We start from the raw sequence: 23344 nt of genomic DNA on the forward strand, positions 1-23344 counted from the left end.
GTGACAAGCTAACTATTTCAAAATGTAAATAAGAGTAAATTAAAATAGTAATTCTAGCTTACGTCTTGGATAACTATAAATTTTTTTTAATGAAAAGTGACATGTACCACAAATCTGCTTTCTCGGGTACCACTAACACTTCCTTCTTTACCCTGTGCAGTAAAAACTGCCTAGGAGTCTCTGTCCATTTAACTAACCATTTCCCCACCTCTATAAAGATTTTTCCCATCGTGTCATCCTCCTTGGAATCCTAGAATTCTCCCATAACATCCACATTAATTTTATAAGCCCTCATACATTTCTAAAGAAAGTTCTTGATTCTGCCTATGTTTCTCCCCATTCCTCAGCCCGTGAACACTTTTTCTTTAACACAAGAGTACAAGATGGAGAAGATAAAGTTGCAAATTTTGATTACTGAAGAAAATGTACTTTATTAAACAGAAGCCTTCCTCTCAAGGCCAAGCCCAGCATTCATGTGCGGAAGGAGGGTATCAGGGTCACAGGAACACTGGCAAACTGGAAGATAACTCAGTGGTACTTGTGGCCCAGGGCAATGGCCACAGCAGACACCAGCTTCTGCCAGGCAGCCTGCACCTCAGGAGTGAACTCCTTGCCAAAGTGAGTAGCCAGAATAATCACCATCACGTTACCCAGGAGCTGTTAGGCAAAAGACAAAATAACACATAAGCATATTGAATAGAAGTTTCCAAAAACAATTTGCTGAAAAAAAAAAAAGGCTTTATACCTACATTCCTTGACAACCCTGACCTCAAACTGTTCCAAGGTTTGTACCTACCCAAAAAATTCAGATGAGCGTGTGTTTAATTTTATTTTTATGAGCCCTACATTCAACATTCTACCTACCTATACCCTCATTCTCCCTTCCCCATTTCACCAGTATTTTTTTTTTAACAAGTTATCTAATTTCTGTAAACTTAGAATGTTAGTGCTGCAAGGGTTCTCAGTGGGAATTTAAAATCCGTAACAAATACAGAAACAAACCTTCACTTGATCACAGTACTGATGAGAAATTTAATATATTTTAGAAAATTTGTCTTATTTTTCTTTGAGAAAAACCTTTAATTTTTTTTTCAAACATCTCTTCCTGAACCTCAGTTATCATGGCCCACTTAAATAAGGCATTTTTTAAGACAGGGTTTCACCATGTTGGTCAGGCTGGTCTTGAACTCCCGACCTCAGGTGATCCACCCACCTTGACCTCCAAAGTGCTTGGATTACAGGCGTGAGCCACTATGCCCAGCCGGCATTTCTATTTCCTTGAAACAGGCTTTCATCTACCAAAAGTTTCATTCTCCTTGCACAAGTCTACAATTTTATAATATGATTCTCCAGGATAAACCCATCAAGTTCTGGAAAGATTTCCTGAAAAGTTAAGCCAATTCAAATGTTTAGCCAATCTAGCCCTTTACTGTCACTAGCTCTGAATCTAGTTAGCCTTGGTTATGCCCACTAGAAGTCTGCTGTTCTAAAATCAAGCTAGACCCATGACTTCTGAGATCTTTGTTGATGTTTCCAATAAGATTCTCAGCCTCAATTAATGTCAATATATAAAGCCAGAAAAATCACATCACCTGCGCCTGAACTCACCCTGAAGTTCTCAGGATCCACATGCAGCTTGTCACAGTGCAGCTCACTTAGCTTAGCAAAGGTGGTCTTGAGGTTGTCCATGTTTTTAATAGCATCTCCAAAGGAAGTCAGCACCTTCTTGCCATGGGCCTTGACCTTGGGGTTGCCCAGGATGGCAGAGGGAGAGGATAGGTTTCCAAAGTTGTCGAAAAATCTCTGGGTCCAGGGGTAAACAACGAGGAGTCTATGAAATGACACCATACCATATCAGATACAAAATTAGAGATGCTAACAAATCTTGAGGACTTTCTCAATCAACTTGCAAAGGTCATATTCACCCTTCATTCCCATGCATTGAGAACCAATGCTTACCTGCCCAAGGCTTCACCTCCAGCCTCTTCCACATTCATCTTGCTCCACAGGCTAGTGATGGCAGCCTTCTCCTCAGCAGTAAAATGCACCATGATGTCAGGTCTGAGAGCTTGCTGGTGATTGTAGCTGTGTCGGAAGCAGATATGTGCGGCTGCTTCTCTGCGTGGCCTTTTATGCTTTACTGCTGAAGTTCTGCCCCCCTATTCTCCGTGGTACTTAAAAGTCATTGGTCAAGGTTGACCTGTGTCCCTCAGGGGTGGAGTCAGGTCCGGAAAGGGTCAGCAGTGGTGGATGGACACTAAGTTTGAGATAACGTGTGCCAGATCCTGAGACCCTTTTTTGTTGGTTCCTCATCTATCTGCAACACAAATTTCCATTTGTCCCCCTTTTTAACGCTCTTCTTCATCTTAGAAAATGATACCCATCTCTCCCATTCTCCTTTTCCAAGAAAGCCACATTGAAAGGAGCAAAGCTCAAAATAGAAAAAAAAGTTTCAGTCAAAGCATGTTTAATATTTGTATTAAAGATGGTGACAGTGACACCAAGTTCTAACTCTCTTAAGAAGTGCATTGTAAACAAAACTTTTGTGCCTTAAGTTTTCTAGGGAGACAAAAACCGTACATAGTTCCTTCTCTAAACTGAACAGAATAGCAGGTAGTCCGCAGTGGGACTAAAGCCTTAACCCCAAAGTACAGTACCTTGGGGTAATTCCCTAGAGAGGACAGACAGAAGAGATTACATCTAGGGCTTCCAGGGACTCCTTTCTCATTTCTCTGTGACCATGGGGGACACTGGCTACTTTGGGGGTATTGCCTGTGGCTCTCTTCTTGCTTACCTGTCTGTCCTACTTACACTTCTCATTGGAAAGGCAGCTGAGAAGCCTAAAATCCTAAAATTATTTAAAACCAGAATTTGTCATCAAACAGAGAAAAAGTGAATCAATGTATCAATTAGGCTAGGAGTCAGGAGGTATTTCAGTGTTTGTAGCCACAGATAGCAGAGACTTCAAATTCCTCTAGTGTCCCTTTTTTTTTTTTTTTTTTTTTTTTTTTATGTCTCTGTTGTTATGACTTGCTAGCTGTTTACCTGGTATAGCTGAAACTGGAAGTTGGGATTTATTGTGTATTCAATTCGACCCATGTGCCTGAAGAATATCGCCTGTGGTATACTGCTTAATCTACACTTATAATACCATTGTCATTATCCTCATTTTTTTTTTTTTAGAATCAAGGAATAAAGCCACAGAAGTTATTTAACTATTGGTGTGATAGAAGTAATGATTGAGGAAATAATAGAAGCAGAGTTGCACAAATTCCAGCGTTGTTAATTCTAGAAAAGTCCCTTACATTACCATAATCTCATTGCCCCAGCCCAGTTCCTTCTTCTGGCTTGTTCTCCATCCATTTCTATCATTTCTTTCTCCAATGGCTTTCCTTGCCCTGCCAGATCTGGGAATTTCTCTTCCTACAATTTCCTGCATTTTCATTCCCTAGAGCTTCTTGGTCTTTTTTATTTAGCAGTATGGCTTCTGTCTCTCAAGTCAAGTGCCTTTGGAGATTTCATATTACAAGTTTCCTAAGAGTAATTCTCTCTTCTATAACCTCACCTTGTTATTAATTATGTTTTCTTATGCTTGCAATTTAAAAAAACAAACAAACAAACAAAAAAACTTGTGACAATAAGAATGTTTCCCTTACCTTTCTCCCATGGTTCCAGAAGTCTTCCCCTGACTTAACGACTGCCCAAACTGCTATTATTCCAGGCCACTGAATTTCTACTCCATTTTCTTTTAGCTATTAACCAACAGTATCTTCCTGGGTATATATTCTAACCTTTGGCTACCACGGACATAACCAGGAATTCCTAAACTTTTTTGTGTGTCACAGACTAGTTTGGCAGACTACAAGTGCTAAAAAATAGTTTTTATTGAATAAGATAATATACATAGGATTGCTAAGAAGATTAATTATACTAAAATATAGTTATCAAACATCCAAAGATCACATTTGTCTCATAGTATTTATTATATTTGCTTCTTTATGAAAGCATTGGATCTAGGATTGGGTCTACAGCTTACTTTAGATACAAGTAGTGATGCAGATAAATGTTAATTAAAAATAGCTGCAATGAGCCTGGCACAGTGGCTCATGCCTATAATCCCAGCACTTTGGGAAGCTGAGGTGAGTGGATCACCTGAGGTCAGTAGTTGAAGACCAGCCTGGTCAAAATGCTGAAACCCCATATCTACTAAAAAGACAAAAATTAGATGGGTATTGTGGCAGATGCCTGTAATCCCAACTACTTGGAAGGCTGGGGCAGGAGAATCACTTGAACACAGGAGGAGGAGGTTGCAGTGAGCTGAGATCATACCACTGCACTCCAGCCTAGGTGACAATAGTGAAACTCCATCTCAAACCAAAACAAAAATATTTGCAATGAATATGGTGTGGTATGAAAAAATATCTGTGGTTTCTCTTTATAACTATACAGTAGGTACTAATAATATTACTCTAGTTTGTTCTTTGCATTTGAAGTAGAAAAAAATGCTAAATTTCAGTTACATGTAAGCAAAAATACAGATTTTTTTTTTCCATAAAACTTCACCAAACCCCTAGTGTTCTGTGGACCTGAGATTAAGACATACTTGGACAAAATATATAGCCTAAGAAGACAGGGTAGGTTTGGAGAGAACGTGTTTGATCACTCAAGTAAAAGAACAATGGATAGAGAAAAAGAAGCTCAGCTGCTTGTAGCTTGAACCAAGCTGAGCTTGGCTACGCAGGGAAGAACAGTCCTTGAGATAATCATTTTCTTTTTTTAACTAATGAAAATATAGCTCTGGGTTTTCAGGAAAAATTTGCTACAGATCCACAGTGTGAAGGCAGTGGCCCTTCCTCAGAACTTGCCAAAGTCCAAGGAATAAGGACCAGTTCTCTCAGGGCCAAGAGTTTGGACAATAGGTTTCTCCCTAAAACAAACCATATGGGTGATCCCATCATATTCTCTTTCAGAGCATGGACACTAGTCTTCTCTTAGATTCAGAGTATGGGGTTGATTCTCTCCTCCTCCCTCAGAGCCAATTGCAGGGCCCACATTTTCTCCTCTTCTTTCTGCCTGTGGTTCCAGACCTGGCTTGCAGCCAGGGATCTGGCCCATTCCATGCTTCCTTTGGCTAAAGGTTGTAGGGAAGAGCTTCAAGAAAGGTTATGGCATTGAAAGGCCCTCGTCTGTGTCTCAGTAACAAGGCTTATAAATTCTGACTCAGAAGTCAGGTAAGCTGCAGCCAGTCTCATTATTGCTCTGATGCTTGTTGGTTCAAGATAAATGGCTTAAGCTGCTCATTTTTAAGCATTTTATTTGTTTATCATATGAGAAGCCATGAAAAAGGGGATTATTGCCTTTCTTTCCTATATTAAAAGCACAAAGTTTAGAGAGATAAGTGGCGTGGCCATCCAGGATAGATCAGAAGGGTTAGATGGTGAGAAAAAGTAATCAGTATGAATATTTATTTATTGTCGACATAATTAAAAATTAGTAAAATAAAATCTATGCATGTCTTAAGACATTTAAGAGCAAAGGACTTTTAGAAAGAAACACCCAAATTTGATGAAGATGAATTCCGGCCTCTTAGGTTTTGCTTTAGCATTTATGATTTCATAAGTTCTATGCAGGAGGATTCTGAAAAATGTAAGATGCCTAATTTAAACAGGAAAACATCCAACATTTTCTTAAATCTTTCTGGCTAATTTATGACACGTATTTCATCTAAAAAGTCAAATATTGGATTGTTCTGAGATTCTATTAGTATGAAAAATTATATAAATTAGATTATTGTTAGGTAAAGTAGACTCTTCACTGAATGTGTTTCATTGTATTATCTAAAAAAAAAATTAATGAGCTGGGCGCGGTGGCTCAAGCCTGTAATCCCAGCACTTTGGGAGGCCGAGGCGGGTGGATCACGAGGTCAAGAGATCAAGACCATCCTTGTCAACATTGTGAAACCCCGTCTCTACTAAAAATACAAAAAATTAGCTGGGCGCGGTGGCGCGTGCCTGTAATCCCAGCTACTCAGGAGGCTGAGGCAGGAGAATTGCCTGAACCCAGGAGGCGGAGGTTGCAATGAGCCAAAATCGCGCCATTGCACTCCAGCCTGGGTAACAAGAGCAAAACTCCGTCTCAAAAAAAGAAAAAAAATTAATGAATATTTTTTTCCACAAATAAGTTACTTTATTTTTAATTTTAAAATAGTAAAATTATGAACAAGGCTTTTAAACCACTGAAGGGAAAAGCGCTGCTTAGAATTCTTAATTAGTGAGATTATAAATTATTCTGCTTCCATTATGTATCTAAATTTATATTCTCAGAACAGAAATAGATGTAACCAACTGATTCTACTAGATTTTGTATTAGATTTTGCATTAGCCAGGAATGACTTAGATATCACAAGTAATAAATTCTGCGGCTGCCTTGCAGGAAGCCTGTGGCTATTTTCTAGAATGGTTGTAAAGGATGAGAAAATAGACCATAACAAGTGTTCAAACTGTTGCTTTCTTTTTTTATAACTTTTATTTTAAGTTCAGGGGTACATGCAGAGAATGTGCAGATTTGTTACAAAGATATATGAGTGTCATGGGGGTTTGTTGTATAGATTATCTCATCACCCAGATATTAAGCTTAGCATCCATTAGACACTTTTTCTGATCCTCTCCTCTCATACTCCACGCACTGATAGGCCCCAATGTGCATTGTTTCGCTACATATGTCCATGTGTTTTCATCATTTAGCTCCTGTTGCTTTCACACCATGCCTCTGCCTCATTTCTCACAAAGTTTGCAGGTGAGTTTGAGCCAGGGCTGGGGCTCATTCTCAAGAATGATTCCTCTGCCTGGCAACTTGCAGCACAGACATCTTATTGTTTGACTGACCTCTGGAGCTTCTGTGCCTCAAGTACAGCCTGAAATACTTGTGAATGTTAATTAAGCAGGAGGGATCTTTCATGGCCAGTTATGCCACACTTTTCCTACATGATGGGACTTGAAGGTTGTAACTTGAGTCTGTCATCTTAGAAAACTTATAAATATCCCATTTTCCTCTGAAATACAGCTTTACTTTCCTGGTTTCTTTGACTTTTTGGGACCTTGAGTAAATAAACTTGTCTTCATTTATTCTCATGATTAAAATCTTAAGAAATAACTGGGGTTTTATTAATTAAATTGCATTGCCTAATGTATTCTATGAACTAAGAGTAACACAGATTAAAAATACTCTGAAGTTGTTCAGAATGTGCTTTTACAGCTACCTTCCCTTTAGCTTCCTGCACCACCTTAAGTTATTGGGCCAAATAACATTGCTCTTACTCAAAACTTAAGTAATCATTTACAAATTGCATTCAAATGTAGTACCTCTGAAACATACATAAACTCAGTATTTCCACAATTTATATAAACAGTTAATTTAAATGAGACTATTTTAAGTGCAGGGCTTTGAATTCTATGTCTAGAAATTTTGAAAAACGTCTGTATATGCTACAAGTCCCCCTCTAGTGCTAAAACTGTGAAGTCCTCGAATTGGTGATTTTTAAAGTTCTGAAACAACAACATAAAGTTAATGACTTTTGCTTGCCTATGCATGCTATCTTCAGTACTTCGGTTATTTAGTACTAAAACTATAGCATAGTATGTTTCCTGAATAAAAAAACATGTATTTCTCTGGAAGGTTAAAACCGAGGATTGGCAAGTGAGCAGGGCTTAATTGGAAAAAGCAATGATTTTGTTAGACCGCCTTCATTAACAAGGTTATCCACCATGAGGAATGTGAGAAACCAGGCCCCTTTGTTTTATGTCACTGAGATCGAGGCTGCTTAGTGATTTTTCCTCCCCTCAGACTTTTTTTAGCCATCAGTAATTCTAGCCCCACAGGAGCTTGTTCTGAAAGTAAATTCCTGCAACCCCGAACTTATTGAGGCTGAAGCATCTGTGAAGGAAAGAAACATCTTCTCTAAACCACTATGCTGCTATAGCCTTTTTCTGTACTCAAGCTTCATTCAGACCCCAACGTCACCAGTCTCTTCCTGCACCTATTTTTTTGCTTCTTCTTCTTCTTGCTCGTCTAGTCATGTTTTGTGGGAGTTTCGGGGCTTATTTTATTTTGTTTTGTTTTGTTTTTTAATCAACAGAGATGGGCAAACCCAATTTTTTTTTCTTTAGACTTGGGATGGTGATAGCTGGGCAGCATCAGAAACTGTGTGTGGATGTAGATAAGAGCTCAGGACTATGCTGAGCTGTGGTGAGGGAGGGGTCTGGCTAAGGCAGTGAGAGTCAGAATGCTCCTGCTATTGCCTTCTCAGTTCCCATGCTTGGTTTCTACACAAGTAGACAAATGGAAAACGCTGTAGGTTAGTGTTTGAGAGTCCTCCACGATTAGTTGCTCAGAAATGTCTGACAAATATGTTATGGGTGTATGTGTGTGTGTGTGTGTGTGTGTGTGTGTGTGTGCTGTGTTGTGTTAACAAATTTGTGACTATCATCAAAATGTGAGGGCTGAAGTGACCAAATAACTTGCAAGTCCTAGGAAAATAAATTACTAAATTACATTAAAAAAATTTAACTGAGACTTAAAACAGTGATCATAAAAGAGGCTCAAAGTTAGCTAAAAGAGACAGAATGACACCCAGGCCAGAAATTCTTAACTATAATCTTATAGGGTATTCTCACATATAAAGAGAAGTGTTTTTCACTAGAGATTTGGCCAGCCAGGAAAGCATAGGAAAAAAATAAATAAATAAAAAAATAAGGAGCTCTGTTGCCTTACAGTCCAGAGGCATTTTGAACTTCACATAGCACTGAGGTCCAGGCCAAGGCCACCCTTCCCATGAAGATAGATGAATAAGCCATATCTGACACCTATGAAATAATGTTTACTTTAGTGGCATGATTGCATTAGGCTACCTGCTGCCTTGGCGCAGTTTTTTTTTTTTTTTTACTTTTACCTAATTGCTGAAAGGAAACAATTAATTGCTTACATAAACGTGAGTGCTCCAGTTATAAATTTCAGTGTAAATAAATACCGTTTCCGTATTCATCTTATGAGCCTTTAACTTTGATCAAAACAAGTTTCCAAGAGCAAATTTCAGCCTACAAAACAAATGGGTCCAATTCCAGAACTCAGTCATCCCATCAAGGCTCTGCCTGCTGAGGGCTAACTAGCTCTGCTCAGGCCTCGCACTTCCAGCACCGCTCCACTGATTCCTCTGTGTGTGCATAGCAGTAAATGTGTCAGCATATATTCTTTCACTTACAGTTGTATGTGTGTTTGACTGCTCATTTATTCATTCAACATTCTAAAATTGCTAAGAATACAGCACAAAAATAGAATAGAGGAATAAAGTCCCTGTTTTCATGGACTTGATAGTGGAAAGAGCTTGATAGTAAACAAGCAAATAAAACATATTATATGCCAATGAGTTTAGGTGCTATGGAGAAAAAAGAAACTGAAATGAAGGTGAGTATGATTAGGACAGGGTGGAAGGGTATTTTTACTTTAAGTAGTTTTGCAAGAAAGTCCTTACTATAAAGTTAAGACCTGTGAGGGTACCCACAGACCATAAGGAACCTATTTATATGCAACTGTGGTTAAATATTTAAGCCATAGGGAATGGCAAATATAAATATCCTAAAGAAGAAGGATGTTTAGAATTTTTAAGGAATATCAGTAAGGCCAATGTAGGATTAGATTAAGTGAAAGAGTGAGTAAAAGATGAGATCACAGAAGTCCTGAATTTTAAAATTTGGTACACTAATAATACCTACATCACAGAGTTGTAAGAAAAAAAAAATCTACACACACATATGTATTTATTTATTTATATGAGAGCTCTACATACATACATACATATATATACACATACATATATATACATACACACATACACATATATATGTACACACACATATACACATATATATACATACATATATATATACATACACAGATACACATATATATGTACACACACATATACACATATATACATACATATACATACATACACAGATACACATATATATGTACACACGCACACACACATGCATATATATAGACATGTCAGTATCTGGTGCATAACAAGCACAATATATGGATGAATAATTATTGTAGAGAATTGTAAAGATTTAGCTTTATTATAAGTTGTAAGTAATATAGGAAACTATCAGAAGGCTTTGAACAAAGAAGTGACCATTTTTAAATGTCACAAAGAAGTGACTTACATTTTTAAACGATTAATTTGGATGCTGTATTGGTAAGAAAATGTAGTGGGGCAGTGGTAGAAGCAGGACCATTGTTATAAGTCAACAGCTATAGTTGAGGTGAATTAAACCAGAGTGGTAGCATTGGAGGTGAAGGCAAGGGGTCAGCCTCTGAACACATTCTTTAAGGCAAAACCAACAGGATTTTCTGACAGATAATAAGGAATTGGGGTGTGTGTATGTGTGTGCATGCACTCATGCACACTCTAGTGCATGCTAATTTCTGGTTATGAGTATGTCTCAGCATAAGGATTTTGAAGCTAGGCAAAATGAGTCTTTGAGTTGAATTTTGTCAAGGTCTTTGTTCATCACAGTCTCTACCTTAGACCTGGCTTTAAAGTTGGAAAGCTGGGTGGGTATACAGGGAAATGAGAAACCATCTCTGGAACTTGTCTACACATCATACCTGTAGCCAAAGTGACACTAACAAATATTTCTTGGATGCTGACCAGAGGCTTATGAGCCATGCCCCTCTAGCTGAAGGAAATTCACAGTTTCTTTAAGAGGGGGAAATGGTAAGATAAGTCAAAGAACAATCAGACAGAATTTTGTTCAGTCAGGGAATTTAATGGTTTTCTTTCTTTCTTTCTTTCTTTCTTTCTTTCTTTCTCTCTCTCTCTCTCTTTCTTTCTTTCTTTCTTTCTTTCTTTCTTTCTTTCTTTCTTTCTTTCTTTCTTTCTTTCTTTCTTTTTTTCCTTGTGACAGTCTCACCCTGGAGGCTGGAGTGCAATGGCACTATCTCTGCTCAATGCAACTTCCACCTCCCTGGTTCAAGTAATTCTCCTGCCTCAGCTCCCTAAGTAGCTGGATCACAGACTCCTGCCACCACACCCAGCTAATTTTTGTATTTTTTAGCAGAGATGGGGTTTCACCATGTTGGCCAGGCTGGTCTCAAACTCCTGACTTCAGCCCATCTGCCTGCTCAGCCTCCCAAAGTGCTTGGATTACAGGTGTGAGCCACCGCACCTGGAGGAATTTGATGTTTAGGCTGTGACCTCTGCATTAGGAAAGGAAGGTTAGCCACCCCCACCCCACCCTTCTTCCTCTAAATACCCAATCACACTGCAAAGCATCAGGCATCTTCCCTAGAGGCATTCCTCCATCCCTGATGAGTTATTCCTCCACGTGTAGAATGGAATAAGAAGGCTCGAATTCAATATAACAAGCTTTGAGTATGCTGACAACTATGTTGGAGAGAGAAAAAGACAAGACATAAACTTTTCCTCAGGACCATCCACATAATTTCTAGGACCAATATAGCATGAAAATGAATAGCTCCTTTGTCAGAAATTATTAGGGATTTTATGTCAGCAACAACAGGGATGTTAAACCAAGCATGGCATCATCAGGCTATAACTGCTATTCATACTATAAAAAAAAAAAAAAACAGTATTCTAGTAGCTACGAAAAAATAAACAGCGTTCTAGTTGCTATGAAAAAATAAATGGTATTCTAGTTATGTAGCCACCCTTTCAAGTTTAATCTGATATCACCCTTTAAGCACTTCCACTCAACCTAAACCATGCTAGTCTTTCTAGACCCATCCCTGGAAATTTTTCCATACTGTTTTCTTCCTAATTAATTTGTGATTCAAATGGCTCATATTCCAGCCTGTGCCACAGTTATTACACATTTAACTCACTCTCTGCATTCTGATCTCTGTTTAAATATTCTTCAGGTTAATTTCCTTCCTTAATGTTTGCATTTATGTTAGACATACATCATGTAACCTGACTTTATTCCTATAACAGGCTTATACTTGAACTAAAAAGGAAGTTTTAACGTCGCATCACTAAATCTTTGCTCTGTGCTCTTAGCAAAACCAAGTAGACTATAAGAGATAATTCATTCACCAATGAATACAAAAAAAAAAAAAAAAAAAAAAAAAAAAAAACTATGTTAAGTACATGTCAGGTCCTGTAATGGGATCTGGGCCTACAAAACCATCGTAGCTGCTGACCTCAAGAAGCTCAGCGGAGACATAAATCACCTGAAAATTCCTCACGGGTCTGTTGAAATAATTTGTCTGTCTCTCCTTAAATTTGTTCCTTTTTGTATAGCTCCTCAAGTCATGTCACATTTCTGAAACATTTTTGCCACCATGAACTCCTATGGAAGCCAGCTTCAAAGCCATTCTTCTGGAGGCCTTCTTTTGACCTCCTGTTTTTTCTCCCCACAAGCATTATCTCTGCCTGTCATTGTTTTTCATCCTTTTGTAGTCCTTCACAGTTACCCAGGCAGGTGAACCCTTTTAGCCCTCCTGGAGGAATTTTTTTTTTTTTCTCTCAGGATCAGAGTTGCCTATATCTTCCCAATAGCACCAAGACTGGCCAAAATGTGTCCTTAAGGTGAAACCTTCCCAGTAGTACTGCCAGTTAGATCTGACCCTGTATATGAGCATGCGTCATCTAAGAGCACAGGCCTTTTGTCACTTAGCTGTCCAGATGTGCCCTAGAATGGCAAACAATGTTTGTTTTCTTTTCCTTTTTTTATACCTTCCTCTTCCGTACCCTTGTCTTAATCCAAGTCTCCAGGACTCTGTGCAATGTGGATATTCAGTATGTGAATCCAAGAAAGGTGAGAGCTGAAAAGATCCTTTAGCCACCCAGCCCTGCACCTAGTTATACACAGGAGAAAGCCTGTATATAAGATTTTGCCCTGGATTATAGGATGCATGAGAACGTGTCAGGGAATTCACTAGCATAGGTGTATGCTTCAAATGACTCTAATAGCATTGATTAATGACTATATCGTTTATGAACAAAAACTCTAGGCACATGTGCTAACAAAGTCTGATTCTGCCACTTTTAGGTTTAGAGACCACCTGTAAGATAAATAAATATCACAATGACTGATCATTCTGTGGCAATTGATAACAACATATATATATGTGTATATGTGTGTGTGTGTGTGTGTGTGTGTGTGTGTGTGTGTATTCAGGAAATATATATATGTCATATTCTGTCTCAGGCATCCATTTTCTTTGATGCTGTTTGAGGTGGAGTTTTATTCAGGTGGTCAACTTCTCCTTTTTTTTACCATCTGTCCTATAAGCATCCTGCTGGGGACCCAGATAGGAGTCATCACTCTAGGCTGAGAACATCTGGCCACACACCCTAAGCCTCAGCATGACTCAGCATGATTCAGCTTTGCTGTGCTGGAGCCAGATGCTTGCCTAGAAGATTACGCAGAACCAGAAGGCAGCGGGCAGGACACTGACTCCAGCTGGGGCCTGAACAGAATTGCTCATGCTTGGGCTATGGGCATCAGCAATGGAGATTCACAGAAATGTAACAGGAACCAAGGAAAAACTGAAGCTCATTTAATCAGAGATGAGGAGGCTGGAAGGAACAGAGGGAGCTTGGCTTGTAAAAAGTGTAGTAATCGTTCAGCAAATGGTTTTGAAGCATCTGCTGGGTGCTAAACACAATTTTCAGTGCTTGAATTATAAACAAGAATAAAGCATGTATCTTACCCCCTTGCAAGAGTTCAAGTAAAAAATAATAGTTAATTATAACACATGCTCTGTTGCCCAGGCTGGAGTGCAGTGGTACAATCTCAGCTCACTGCAACCTCTGCCTCATGGGTTCAAGCAATTCTCCTGCCTCAGCCACCTGAATAGCTGGAATTTACAGGCACACACCACCATGCCAGGCTAATTTTTGTACTTTTTGTAGAGATGGGGTATTGCCATGTTGTCCAGGATGGTCTCCTGAGCTCCAAGCAATGCACCCACCTCAGCCTCCCAAAGTGCTGGGATTACAGGTATGAGACACCACATTCTGATTTTCCATATTTAATGTGGTATTTATGGGATGGAGGAAAAGAACGTTTCACTATGAATTATCTTTAGAGAGTGGAGAATAATCAAGTTTTTTTTTAAATTAAGAAAACATAAGTTAGACCTTGAGAAATTACAATTTATTTTTTGATGGACAGTACACATTCTCTATCCCCCATCAGGGCAAGGTATAAGGAACTGGTTAAGACACAGTGACACAGAGGGGCTTAGTCTTAAGGGCCTCACTGGTACCCAGATGAGGAGGCATCTTCATCACTCATCACAATCAGCTCTGCCTTTCTCCTCTCTTCTGCATCAGAAGTTTCATAAGCCTACTAGAGTCAGGCAGATCACATAAGGAAAGAGGATGCCAGCTAAGGTCTGCAATGAGTATGAGCCCATTCCTGATGAATTAAGTCAATCAACACTTTAGCCAGCCAAATGTTGCCATTGAGAGATTGGGAGGGCCTAATGAGCCCAGAAATACCACCTACTTCTTAGATGATCTTGAGCAAGTTGCTTAACTTCTTTAAGTCTCTGAAATATAGGAGGTATTTCTTGGCTCTAAATGTTGGCAGCAGATTCAGCTTATTTATTTATTTTTGAAATGAAGTCTCACTCTGTCACCCAGGTTGCATGCCACACCAGTGGCATGATCTCAGCTCACTGCAATCTCTGCCTCCCAAGTTTAAGCGATTCTCCTGCCCCAGCCTCCCGAGTAGCTGGAACTACAGGCCCTCACCATGCCCGGCTAATTGTTGAGTTTTTAGTAGAGATAGGGTTTCCCCATATTGGCCAGGGTGGTCTCAAACACCTGACCTTGTGATCTGCCTGCCTCAGCCTTTCAAAGTGCTGGGATTACAGTCATGAGCCACTGCACCTGGCCTCAGTTTATTTTAAAACATTATTCAGACCTCCCAAAATAATTCCCTAGGAGATATTTAGACAATAAGCCATCATATTGTAACCTCTCATCTGTCTTCTCTCCATTTCTTACCCTGTCATTCACTCACCTCTTTTGCTCTCTGTCCTGTGAAAGTATCCTGCTTCTTAACCTACTTTTGACTAGGGTGCGTGTCACTTGGCAATATAAGACCGCTGAGCTTCGGTTTAGAAGAAAATACAATAATGGCTAATTTTTGAGAAAGAGGAACTCTAACCCATCTCCAAAGACATAGGAACTTCTATAGGACTGAGTTCTTCATTCTTTTTACGGATGAGAAAGACAATGTGAAACTCAAAATGACTTTAAAGTAGTTAGAATATGGAGCAAGGGCTTGCACTGGTAAAACTTGGGGAAACTTTGCTGTCAGATCCTGCAAAGGGAGGTACAGAGAATTCTCAGTTTCTTCTCATTCTTTGTATACCTATCACAGCACCACAGCACTATTCCTAGCAGAGTTGAGGGTCATCAGTTATTGAACCTAGTTTGAATTCCACACGAACTTAAACTAGACAAATATATGTATGTTTCTGAGATAGTGAGGTTGCTACAGGATGAAGACAGAGCCAGTGGGTTAGACCGGAAGACTAAATGAAGAATATAACATATAAACACTCCCTTTAACCAAAGTTGCAACTTGACCAAGGGGTCAAAGGGTAATTTGGGCAGGTATGAGCCTTCAGTTTTCTCAAGTATCTGCTTATAATTTGTCATATGACAGTCCCTGTAACCCAAAAGAGAGCCTCTTTATTCTGAACTTGTTTATAAATTTTTCTTTCCCTCAAACTTGCCTGAGGAGGTGAAATCATGGTTGAGGAGGTATGGCCTACAACTGTGGTTTGAACCATAACTTCCAATCTTTAAGAAGTAAAAATGAGAGGCAAGGGCCAGAGGGCAGAAATATCTACTTCTAATTTCTCGGGTCCACAGTATTTGTGTTGGTGTTTTGCTGTGGAAAGAACATTGTCTTCAGTGGCAGTAGAACTGAGCCTACATCCTAGCCTCGCTATTTGGTGGCTCTGTAAGCTTGAACACATTATTTCATCTCTTTGATCTTCGAGTCCCCAGTAAATGGGAGCTAATGTAATATAGACAGTAGGACATCCCAGACCACCTGGCTTCTGATCCCTAATTGTCTGCCTATTAGCTTGTGCTTTCAAAAAGTTGATTTATACTACAATACATTGGGTTCCTCATCAATAAATGAGGTAATATTCTACTATTGAGTATTGGTGTGAGGATAAACTAAGCTAATTCATATAATAAACTTTATTTTTTAAGATGGAGTCTCACTTTGTCACCTAGGCTGGAGTACAGTGGCACAATCCTGGCTCACTGCAACCTCTGCCTCCTGGGTTCAAGAGATTCTCCTGCCTCAGCCTCCCACATAGCTGGGATTCTAGGCAGCTGCCACCATGTCAGGCTAATTTTTCTGAATTTTTAGTAGAGATGGGGTTTCACCGTGTTGACCACGCTAGTCTGCAACTCCTCACCTCAGGTAATCCACTTGCCTGGGCCTCCCAAAGTGCTGGGATTACAGGCATGAGCCACTGAGCCCGGTCTCATATAATAAATTTGATTTAGCATATACTAAGCACTCAAGAAGTGGTACTTACCATCAGTATTAATTACAGTGTGTTCAATAATACATCATACCTCACAGAACTACCATATGTAATGAGATTATTAAATATCATAAAATAGCACCTGACGTATAGAAAGATTTCAGTAAGGATTAAATCCCATTTCTCTTTCATTTACCTTCAGCCTAAATCTACATTATTTCCTTGTTTCCCTCATGCAGTTTCTAGTCCCTTCAACATCTTGTTTCTCTCTCAACCTCTGTGCAGATTCCTAAAAATTTTTCATGTGTCAGAATCTTGGGCTTTCATGTTTCCAGTGAAATGGGATTTTTTTTTTGATGGCAAAGTTGCTGTTAGCCAATTTCAAGTGTGCCCTGTGGCCTTAGGAGCTTAATCTTCAGTGAAAGCTAAGTTTTGACTTTGACTGCAGTATCTGGTTAGATGGTTCTGCTGGAGGAGGGTCCCAGCCAATTGTGAAATTAACATTTGGCTCTGAGACTGGCACTCTATCTCTAGCAGTGGTTGGTACGTTGAGACCACTGACCCATAGGGAGCCCATAGCTCCATCTTGAATTGTTAGGCCACTGGTGCAGAGTACGTGCATCACCTTTGATAATAACCCCATGAGATAGAGACAGTTATTACCCTTACTTTATAAATGATGAGCCTGAAAACACAGGAGTCAAGCACTTGTCCCTAGCTGGGAGGATAGGGAAGCAGTCCCACGTGGTAGCAGAATTAAAAATGCTGCTATGCTATGTCTCCTCCACCTTTCCCCTGCCTACTCTATACTCATGGTCTATCTCTCCTGGCTCCTGGGAGTCATGGACTCCACCCAGGGCCAGCAACCTGACCTAACCACCTATCTGAGCCTGCCAGCCTACCATCCATCTGGGCCATGATAACTGGTGACCAGCCCTGGCCCCACCCTCCCTGGAACCTCTGATAGACACATCTTGCACACCAGCTCCCAAAGTCACTATGAGGGTCATGGGTTTGCTGAGTCAAAATTCCTTGAAATCCAAGTCCTTAGAGACTCCTGCTCCCAAATTTACAGTCATAGACTTCTTCATGGCTGCCTCCTTTATCCACAGAATGATTCCTTTGCTCCGTCACCCCATCCATCTGATCCTCCTCATTAGTGAAGCACAGGGCCCATGAGCAGCAGCTGCAGAGTCTCAGAAGGGTCAGGCACTGCCTCTGAGACATGTCTGACCTTAGGCAAATGTTGGAATATTCTGAGTCAGTCCTGTCATCCCAAAATAAAGATAATAATAGTGTTTATTTATGGAGCTAGTATGAGAATGAAAAATAATAGCAAAATGGATAAGACTTTAGATTATAAAAGGCCTCAATAAATAGTAGTAGATTTTATCATCTATTAATCCTTTCCCTCTCCTTTCTTACTCATCCCATCACCTATTCCCCTTAATTTTCCCTTACCTACAGTGATTCTTCTTATTATAGTCTTCATTTAATGAGGAAGATGTTTCTCAAAGAAGCCATTCTCCCCACAGAGACCATCTCAGCGGGGTTCAGGAAGATAAGGGAGGATCAAGGTCAAAGGTAGGAGCTAAGGAAGAACATTGGGCAAGTGGATCCAGAATGTCCAATGCTGAAAGTAGGAATCTGAGCACTAGTCTCTGGATTCGGGGAGGGCCTCCACATGGGTAGCTCTTTCAACTAGCCAGGACCTGGACTGTGGAGAAACCATTTCCAGACAGAAGTGAGGAGATTCGAGCAGGAAAGACTTAAGAGAGGGTCCCTGGAAGTCGGGCAAGAGGCTCGCTGTCACATGAGGGAAACCTGCTCAGCATAGGCTCTGAGTTCTTTCCTACTCTTATCCTATGGGGCTTCTTATTTTAAGCCAGGCTTCACAAAGCCACAGATTTCTACCTGCTGGAGCCCTGAATAGAGGAAGCATTGTGATTTCCATTTCACTCAGAGCTCTTCCTTGCCCTGCTTCCCTGTAGCTTGTCTCAGCATTTCTGTTGACAATCTGATTCATGCAGCCAAGAATTATGAAAGAGACCTCAATCATGCCTAGGCCTGTGCTCACTGTTGTGCATATGATGGGGGAGCAGACAAGAAAATGTGATGGTGTAGACTTTTTCAGAGCTACATGAGTTTGGGAATTAATCAAGACCAGGCTTTTGCTTAGGGTAGGAATCCCCTATGGGGATTTATTCAATCATCGGTGCAAAGCTTTCTATATGGTGAGGGGCTCACAGACTTTCCAAGTCCTTGCTTTTGCTAAACAACTTAATGTTTAGAAAGTTCTTATATATATAAGAATCCTGTAATCCTGGGTCACATTCTATAACTTGATTCCTCATTTCAGAAGATAATATTCCTGTTTTGAAGTATTCATGCATTTGTTAAACACAAATAATAGGCATAGTGACAAGTGTAAGAACTCTAACAGTAAACCAGAGAGGCACAGTCTTCGACTTCACAAAGTTAACCATCTAACTGAAGCCAGCAATCAAAACCAACACCCCTTCTCCACTTGCTGTAGTCTTTCCTGATGTCAGGGATGTTATGCTCAGGTTAGAAAAGCCAGACTATCATCCCAGAGCAGGCCACAGAGGAATAAAGTGCAATTTTTTAGTCATTTAGGAAAAACAGTAGACTCCAGAGAGTGAAAAATGCTTTCTGAATGAAAAACTTGGCCTGGGAGCCCTTTGGAATCAGAGACTGGAGCTTAAATTTAAACATCTTTGAATCCCCAGCATCTAGCATAGACTGCCAAGAAGTACATTGGATAATGAGCAGAGACACATAGGACCAAATCTCAGTTCTGCCATTTGCCAGTAGTTTATGTTTGTGTGCGTGTGAGTGTGAGAGTACACGTATACTTGAGCAAGTTGAGAGGTAGTTTTTTTTTTAACTCTAGTAAAATGGGGATACTAATAGTATCTACTTGAAAGAATTTGAGACTATTAAATATAATAAGTTATGCAAAGCACCTATTACAGTGTCTGATAGCTTTCAATAAATGTCTTATTTTTATTATTACTGTTAAAGATGAACTGGCATAAAGTACAGAACAATAGTTTTCAGCTGCAGCAAGAATGATTGCAGTTAAACACAATACTAGCAAACACTTCGAGAGTAGTTAACATATATAAGGCACTGCTTTAAAATCTTTGCATGTATTAACCCACCCGGGCTGCACAACAATCTTATAAGCCTGTTAAACCTCGTGTAATCATGGTTATAATCCCAGCACTTTGGAAGGCCAAGGCAGGCAGATTGCTTGAGCTCAGGAGTTTGACACCAGCCTGTATAACATGTGAAACCCCATCTCTACAAAAGATACAAAAAAATAGCCAGGTGTGGTGGTGTGTACCTGTGGTTCCAGCTACTCGGGAGGTTGGGGTGGGAGGATGGCCTGAAAGATGGAAGTTGTAGTGAGCCGAGACTGTGCCACTGCACTCCAACCTGAGTGACAGAGTGAGACCCTGTCTCAAAAACAAACAAACAAACAAAAAACCCTCCATTTTACAGATGAAGAAACTGAGTCATTCAATTACTAAGAGAAACAGTCACTAACCACTCACGCAGTCTGGCTCCAGAGTCCATACTCTTAACCTCCGCTCTATACTGCCCAAGACTTTTGGAAAGCCAAGGGTCGAATCACTGAAATGAGTTATTGGGATGACTATGAGGGAAGGGTGCTAAGTTCTTTCCTAGAAATGTGTGAGAATAGGAAAGGAGCATCCTCTTTTTTGCACATGTGAACTAGCACATGCACATCTGATAGTGGGCCTGGCTGAAGATGAGAATTTTATTGCTGAGTGAGAGCATCTGGGGGCATCTTGCCAGTCAAGGAGTCTCAGGTTCAGTTTCCTTCTCAGTCTCAGAGTTAAGGGAGCTCATGAATTTAATCAACAGAAAATTTTTATTGAAATAAGAGACACTGGAAATAATTTGCTCCAGACTCCTACTTATGAAAGGGGAAACTGAGGCTCAGAAAAGGGTGGGGGCTTTCTCAGTATGATGTAATTTATCATGGAAATGCCCAGGCTAGGATTCAAATCTCCTAACTTGCTGTCTAGTGTATGTTCAGTGAGCCCCTTTGCCTCTAACTGAGAGAAGATTTAAAAAAAATGGAACCTAAAATATTCTATATAGTTTCTATGTCACAGCCAGGGCTGGGCAGACTCCTGCTATTTCTTTAAAAATAAATATATCATTTAAATGCATAAATAAGCAAACCATGCTCCAGGATGGGAGGGAGAGGCTCTGGAGCCCACCCCTTCAGGGTCCTGGCTCTGCAGATAGTGCTATCAAAGCCCTGACAGAGCCCTGCCCTTTGCTGGGCCTCGGAGTGAGTCAGCTTTGTACAGGGGCAGGGCAAGCTATCTCATAGCTGCTAAGCGGGAGAGAAGAAATGGCTCATAGTCTATAACAGGCATCCCCAAACTACGGCCCGCGGGCCTCATGCGGCCCCCTGAGGCCATTTATCCGGCCCCCCGCCGCACTTCAGGAAGGGGCACCTCTTTCATTGGTGGTCAGTGAGAGGAGCACAGTATGTGGCGGCCCTCCAACGGCCTGAGGGACAGTGAATTGGCCCCCCTGTGTAAAAAGTTTGGGGACACCTGGTCTATAAACTCAGGTCGTGACTATTATTCTCACACTAAGAAAAAGAATAATGTAAGATGTCTACATATACCCTGCATCCCCTCTTGTGTGCTGGGGTCCCAAAGAGCTCTCTAAAAGTGATGGCAAAGTCATTGCACTCGATGGCGTCTCATCCGTTATAAATCCGCATTTGTCTCCACATACAAGTCATGGATAATTACCCTCCTCCCAGGTCCCCCTGCTTGTCTTTGTACAATACTCAAGGAAATTTTGGAAATATTTATTCTTTCAAGCTTTTTCTGTTATTCCTGCCTCAATGGCTCAGTTGTAAAAGCACATTCTTGTTTTCCCATAAATTGACAATAAACAATTTCGCAACATCTATATGGGTCATTGTGTTTGTTGTGTTTGTGAAAATTTACAACAACTTTATGTTGTTACTGCTCTAAGAAAGTTACAATTTGGTGAGTAAAAGTGAAAGCTATTACAAGTCCAGAAAATAAAAGTTATCATCTTGAAGCCACAGCTTTTGAAGAATAATATCAATATTACACAATTAATCTAACAACTGTGAACAGTAATGAGATAATGTGTATAGAACCCAGATCTCTGCCCAAAATATGGTAGAGTATCAAGGAAGTGCATTGCAGAGTATTTTTTTGTTTTTGGTTTTTGGTTTTGTGTTTTGTTTTGTAAGACAAGGTTTCACTCTGCCATCCAGGCTGGAGTGCAGTGGCAGATCATGTCTCACTGCTGCCTCGATCCAAACTCCTGAGCTCAAGTGATCCTCCCAATTCAGCCTCCTGAGTAGCTGGGACTATAGGGATGTACCACCATGCCCGGCTAATTTTTTTTTTTTCTTTTTTAGTAGAGACAAGGTCTCGCTATGTTGTCCAGGATAGTATCAAACTTCTGAACTCAAGCAGTCCTCCCACCTCTACCTCTCAAAAGTGCTGGGATTACAGACATGAGCCACCACTCCTTGCTTGCAAACTATTTAAACGACTAATTCTTGACACTACCTAAGGGATACTTACTACACAGTAGACACATCTTTAATGTACCAAACAGGTGACTGTAGGCTTGAGAGACAGATTAGAATTCAATTTTTTATGACCAAAAAAGACTTAAATCAGGCACAAGCTTAGGTCTTTTCAACTGTAGGGACCGGGTTGAGAATGTGCAGTTCAAGGCCCTATAGTTGCTGTTTAACTGTTCCCAGGTTGAAGTCTCATCAAAGAACTACTGGTGCAAACTACCTGGGGATAAATATTTCCTCCAGAAAGGGAAAATGTGGAAGTTCCCCTAGAAAAAGGACCAGGCAAGTCCTTGTCTACTTTCCCTGAAGTTATCAAAAACGATGAGACCCTTGTTTACCTTCGAGATTAGGGAAGTCTTGAGAAGTTTGAGCTGTGCCTTTGGAAGCCAACATACTTTTCTCCTTTACTGACCAAGTTCAGCTCTCCTGAATACTTCCAAGGTCTGTTGCATCAAGAGTGAGACTTCAAGGCCCTGGAAGCTGGGATCCCAGATATAGGGAAAGGAGATTTCCTATTCACTCACTGTTAACATGTGGCTGAAAACTTTTGATCTAGTCATCTACGAAGCACAAGTTGTGGGCCAGAAATTGTTTTCCACATCTTTTTATTCCCTTTGACATCAGAATATAACCTAGGAACTGATGACTTAAGTGAATGCAAGGTACTTTGGTCTGGACAGGAGCATTTTGAACCAGGTAGGGAGACAGCTATGAAGGCAAGCATTTATTCTATGTATGTATGTATGTATGTATATATATATATATATATGTATCTATCTATCTATCTATCTATCTAATCTATTTTTCTATTCATTTATTTATACATATGAACAAAAAGCATAGAGTATAGTGTAATATGTAAGTGGTCAGGGCTATGTGTTTATGGATTGTTTGAAATGAACCTAAAGTGGGAGTATAATTCTACTGCCCCCACAACCCTGTGGTCCCTACACTACCCTGCAAGACTCATTTAACTGCTTAGCTGAATTGTGAGGCTGTTATAGGGGACAGCACCCTGTCCTCTCTGTCTTTCAACATCCCCATAATAACTAGGGAATCACTTTATAAAATGTACAATAGGGTCATGTTTAGTTGGGTAATATATAAAATTGGACAAGCCACAGTTTGAGTTTACCCTTTTGAATAAAT

At 40.1% G+C, this 23344-nt stretch overlaps 1 protein-coding gene across 2 annotated transcripts; it reads right to left on the reverse strand.

Annotated features, from left to right (window-relative positions):
- Positions 1-405: 405 nt before the first annotated feature.
- Positions 406-22647, reverse strand: HBE1 (hemoglobin subunit epsilon 1). Of its 2 annotated transcripts, none has more exons than XM_074400291.1 (4): positions 22534-22647; positions 1960-2257; positions 1609-1831; positions 406-657 (listed from the first exon to the last, which is right to left on the reverse strand). In XM_074400291.1, exons 2-4 carry the CDS (start codon positions 2049-2051, stop codon positions 529-531), a joined length of 444 nt encoding a protein of 147 aa, XP_074256392.1. In that variant the 5' UTR covers positions 2052-2257; positions 22534-22647; the 3' UTR covers positions 406-528. The 2 variants fall into 2 exon arrangements, with proteins under 2 accessions (XP_074256392.1, XP_074256391.1); XM_074400290.1 differs by having other exon boundaries at positions 1960-2317.
- Positions 22648-23344: the final 697 nt, after the last annotated feature.

Source organism: Saimiri boliviensis, chromosome 6, assembly GCF_048565385.1.
Source record: "Saimiri boliviensis isolate mSaiBol1 chromosome 6, mSaiBol1.pri, whole genome shotgun sequence".
In the NCBI taxonomy this organism is placed as follows: domain Eukaryota; kingdom Metazoa; phylum Chordata; class Mammalia; order Primates; family Cebidae; genus Saimiri; species Saimiri boliviensis.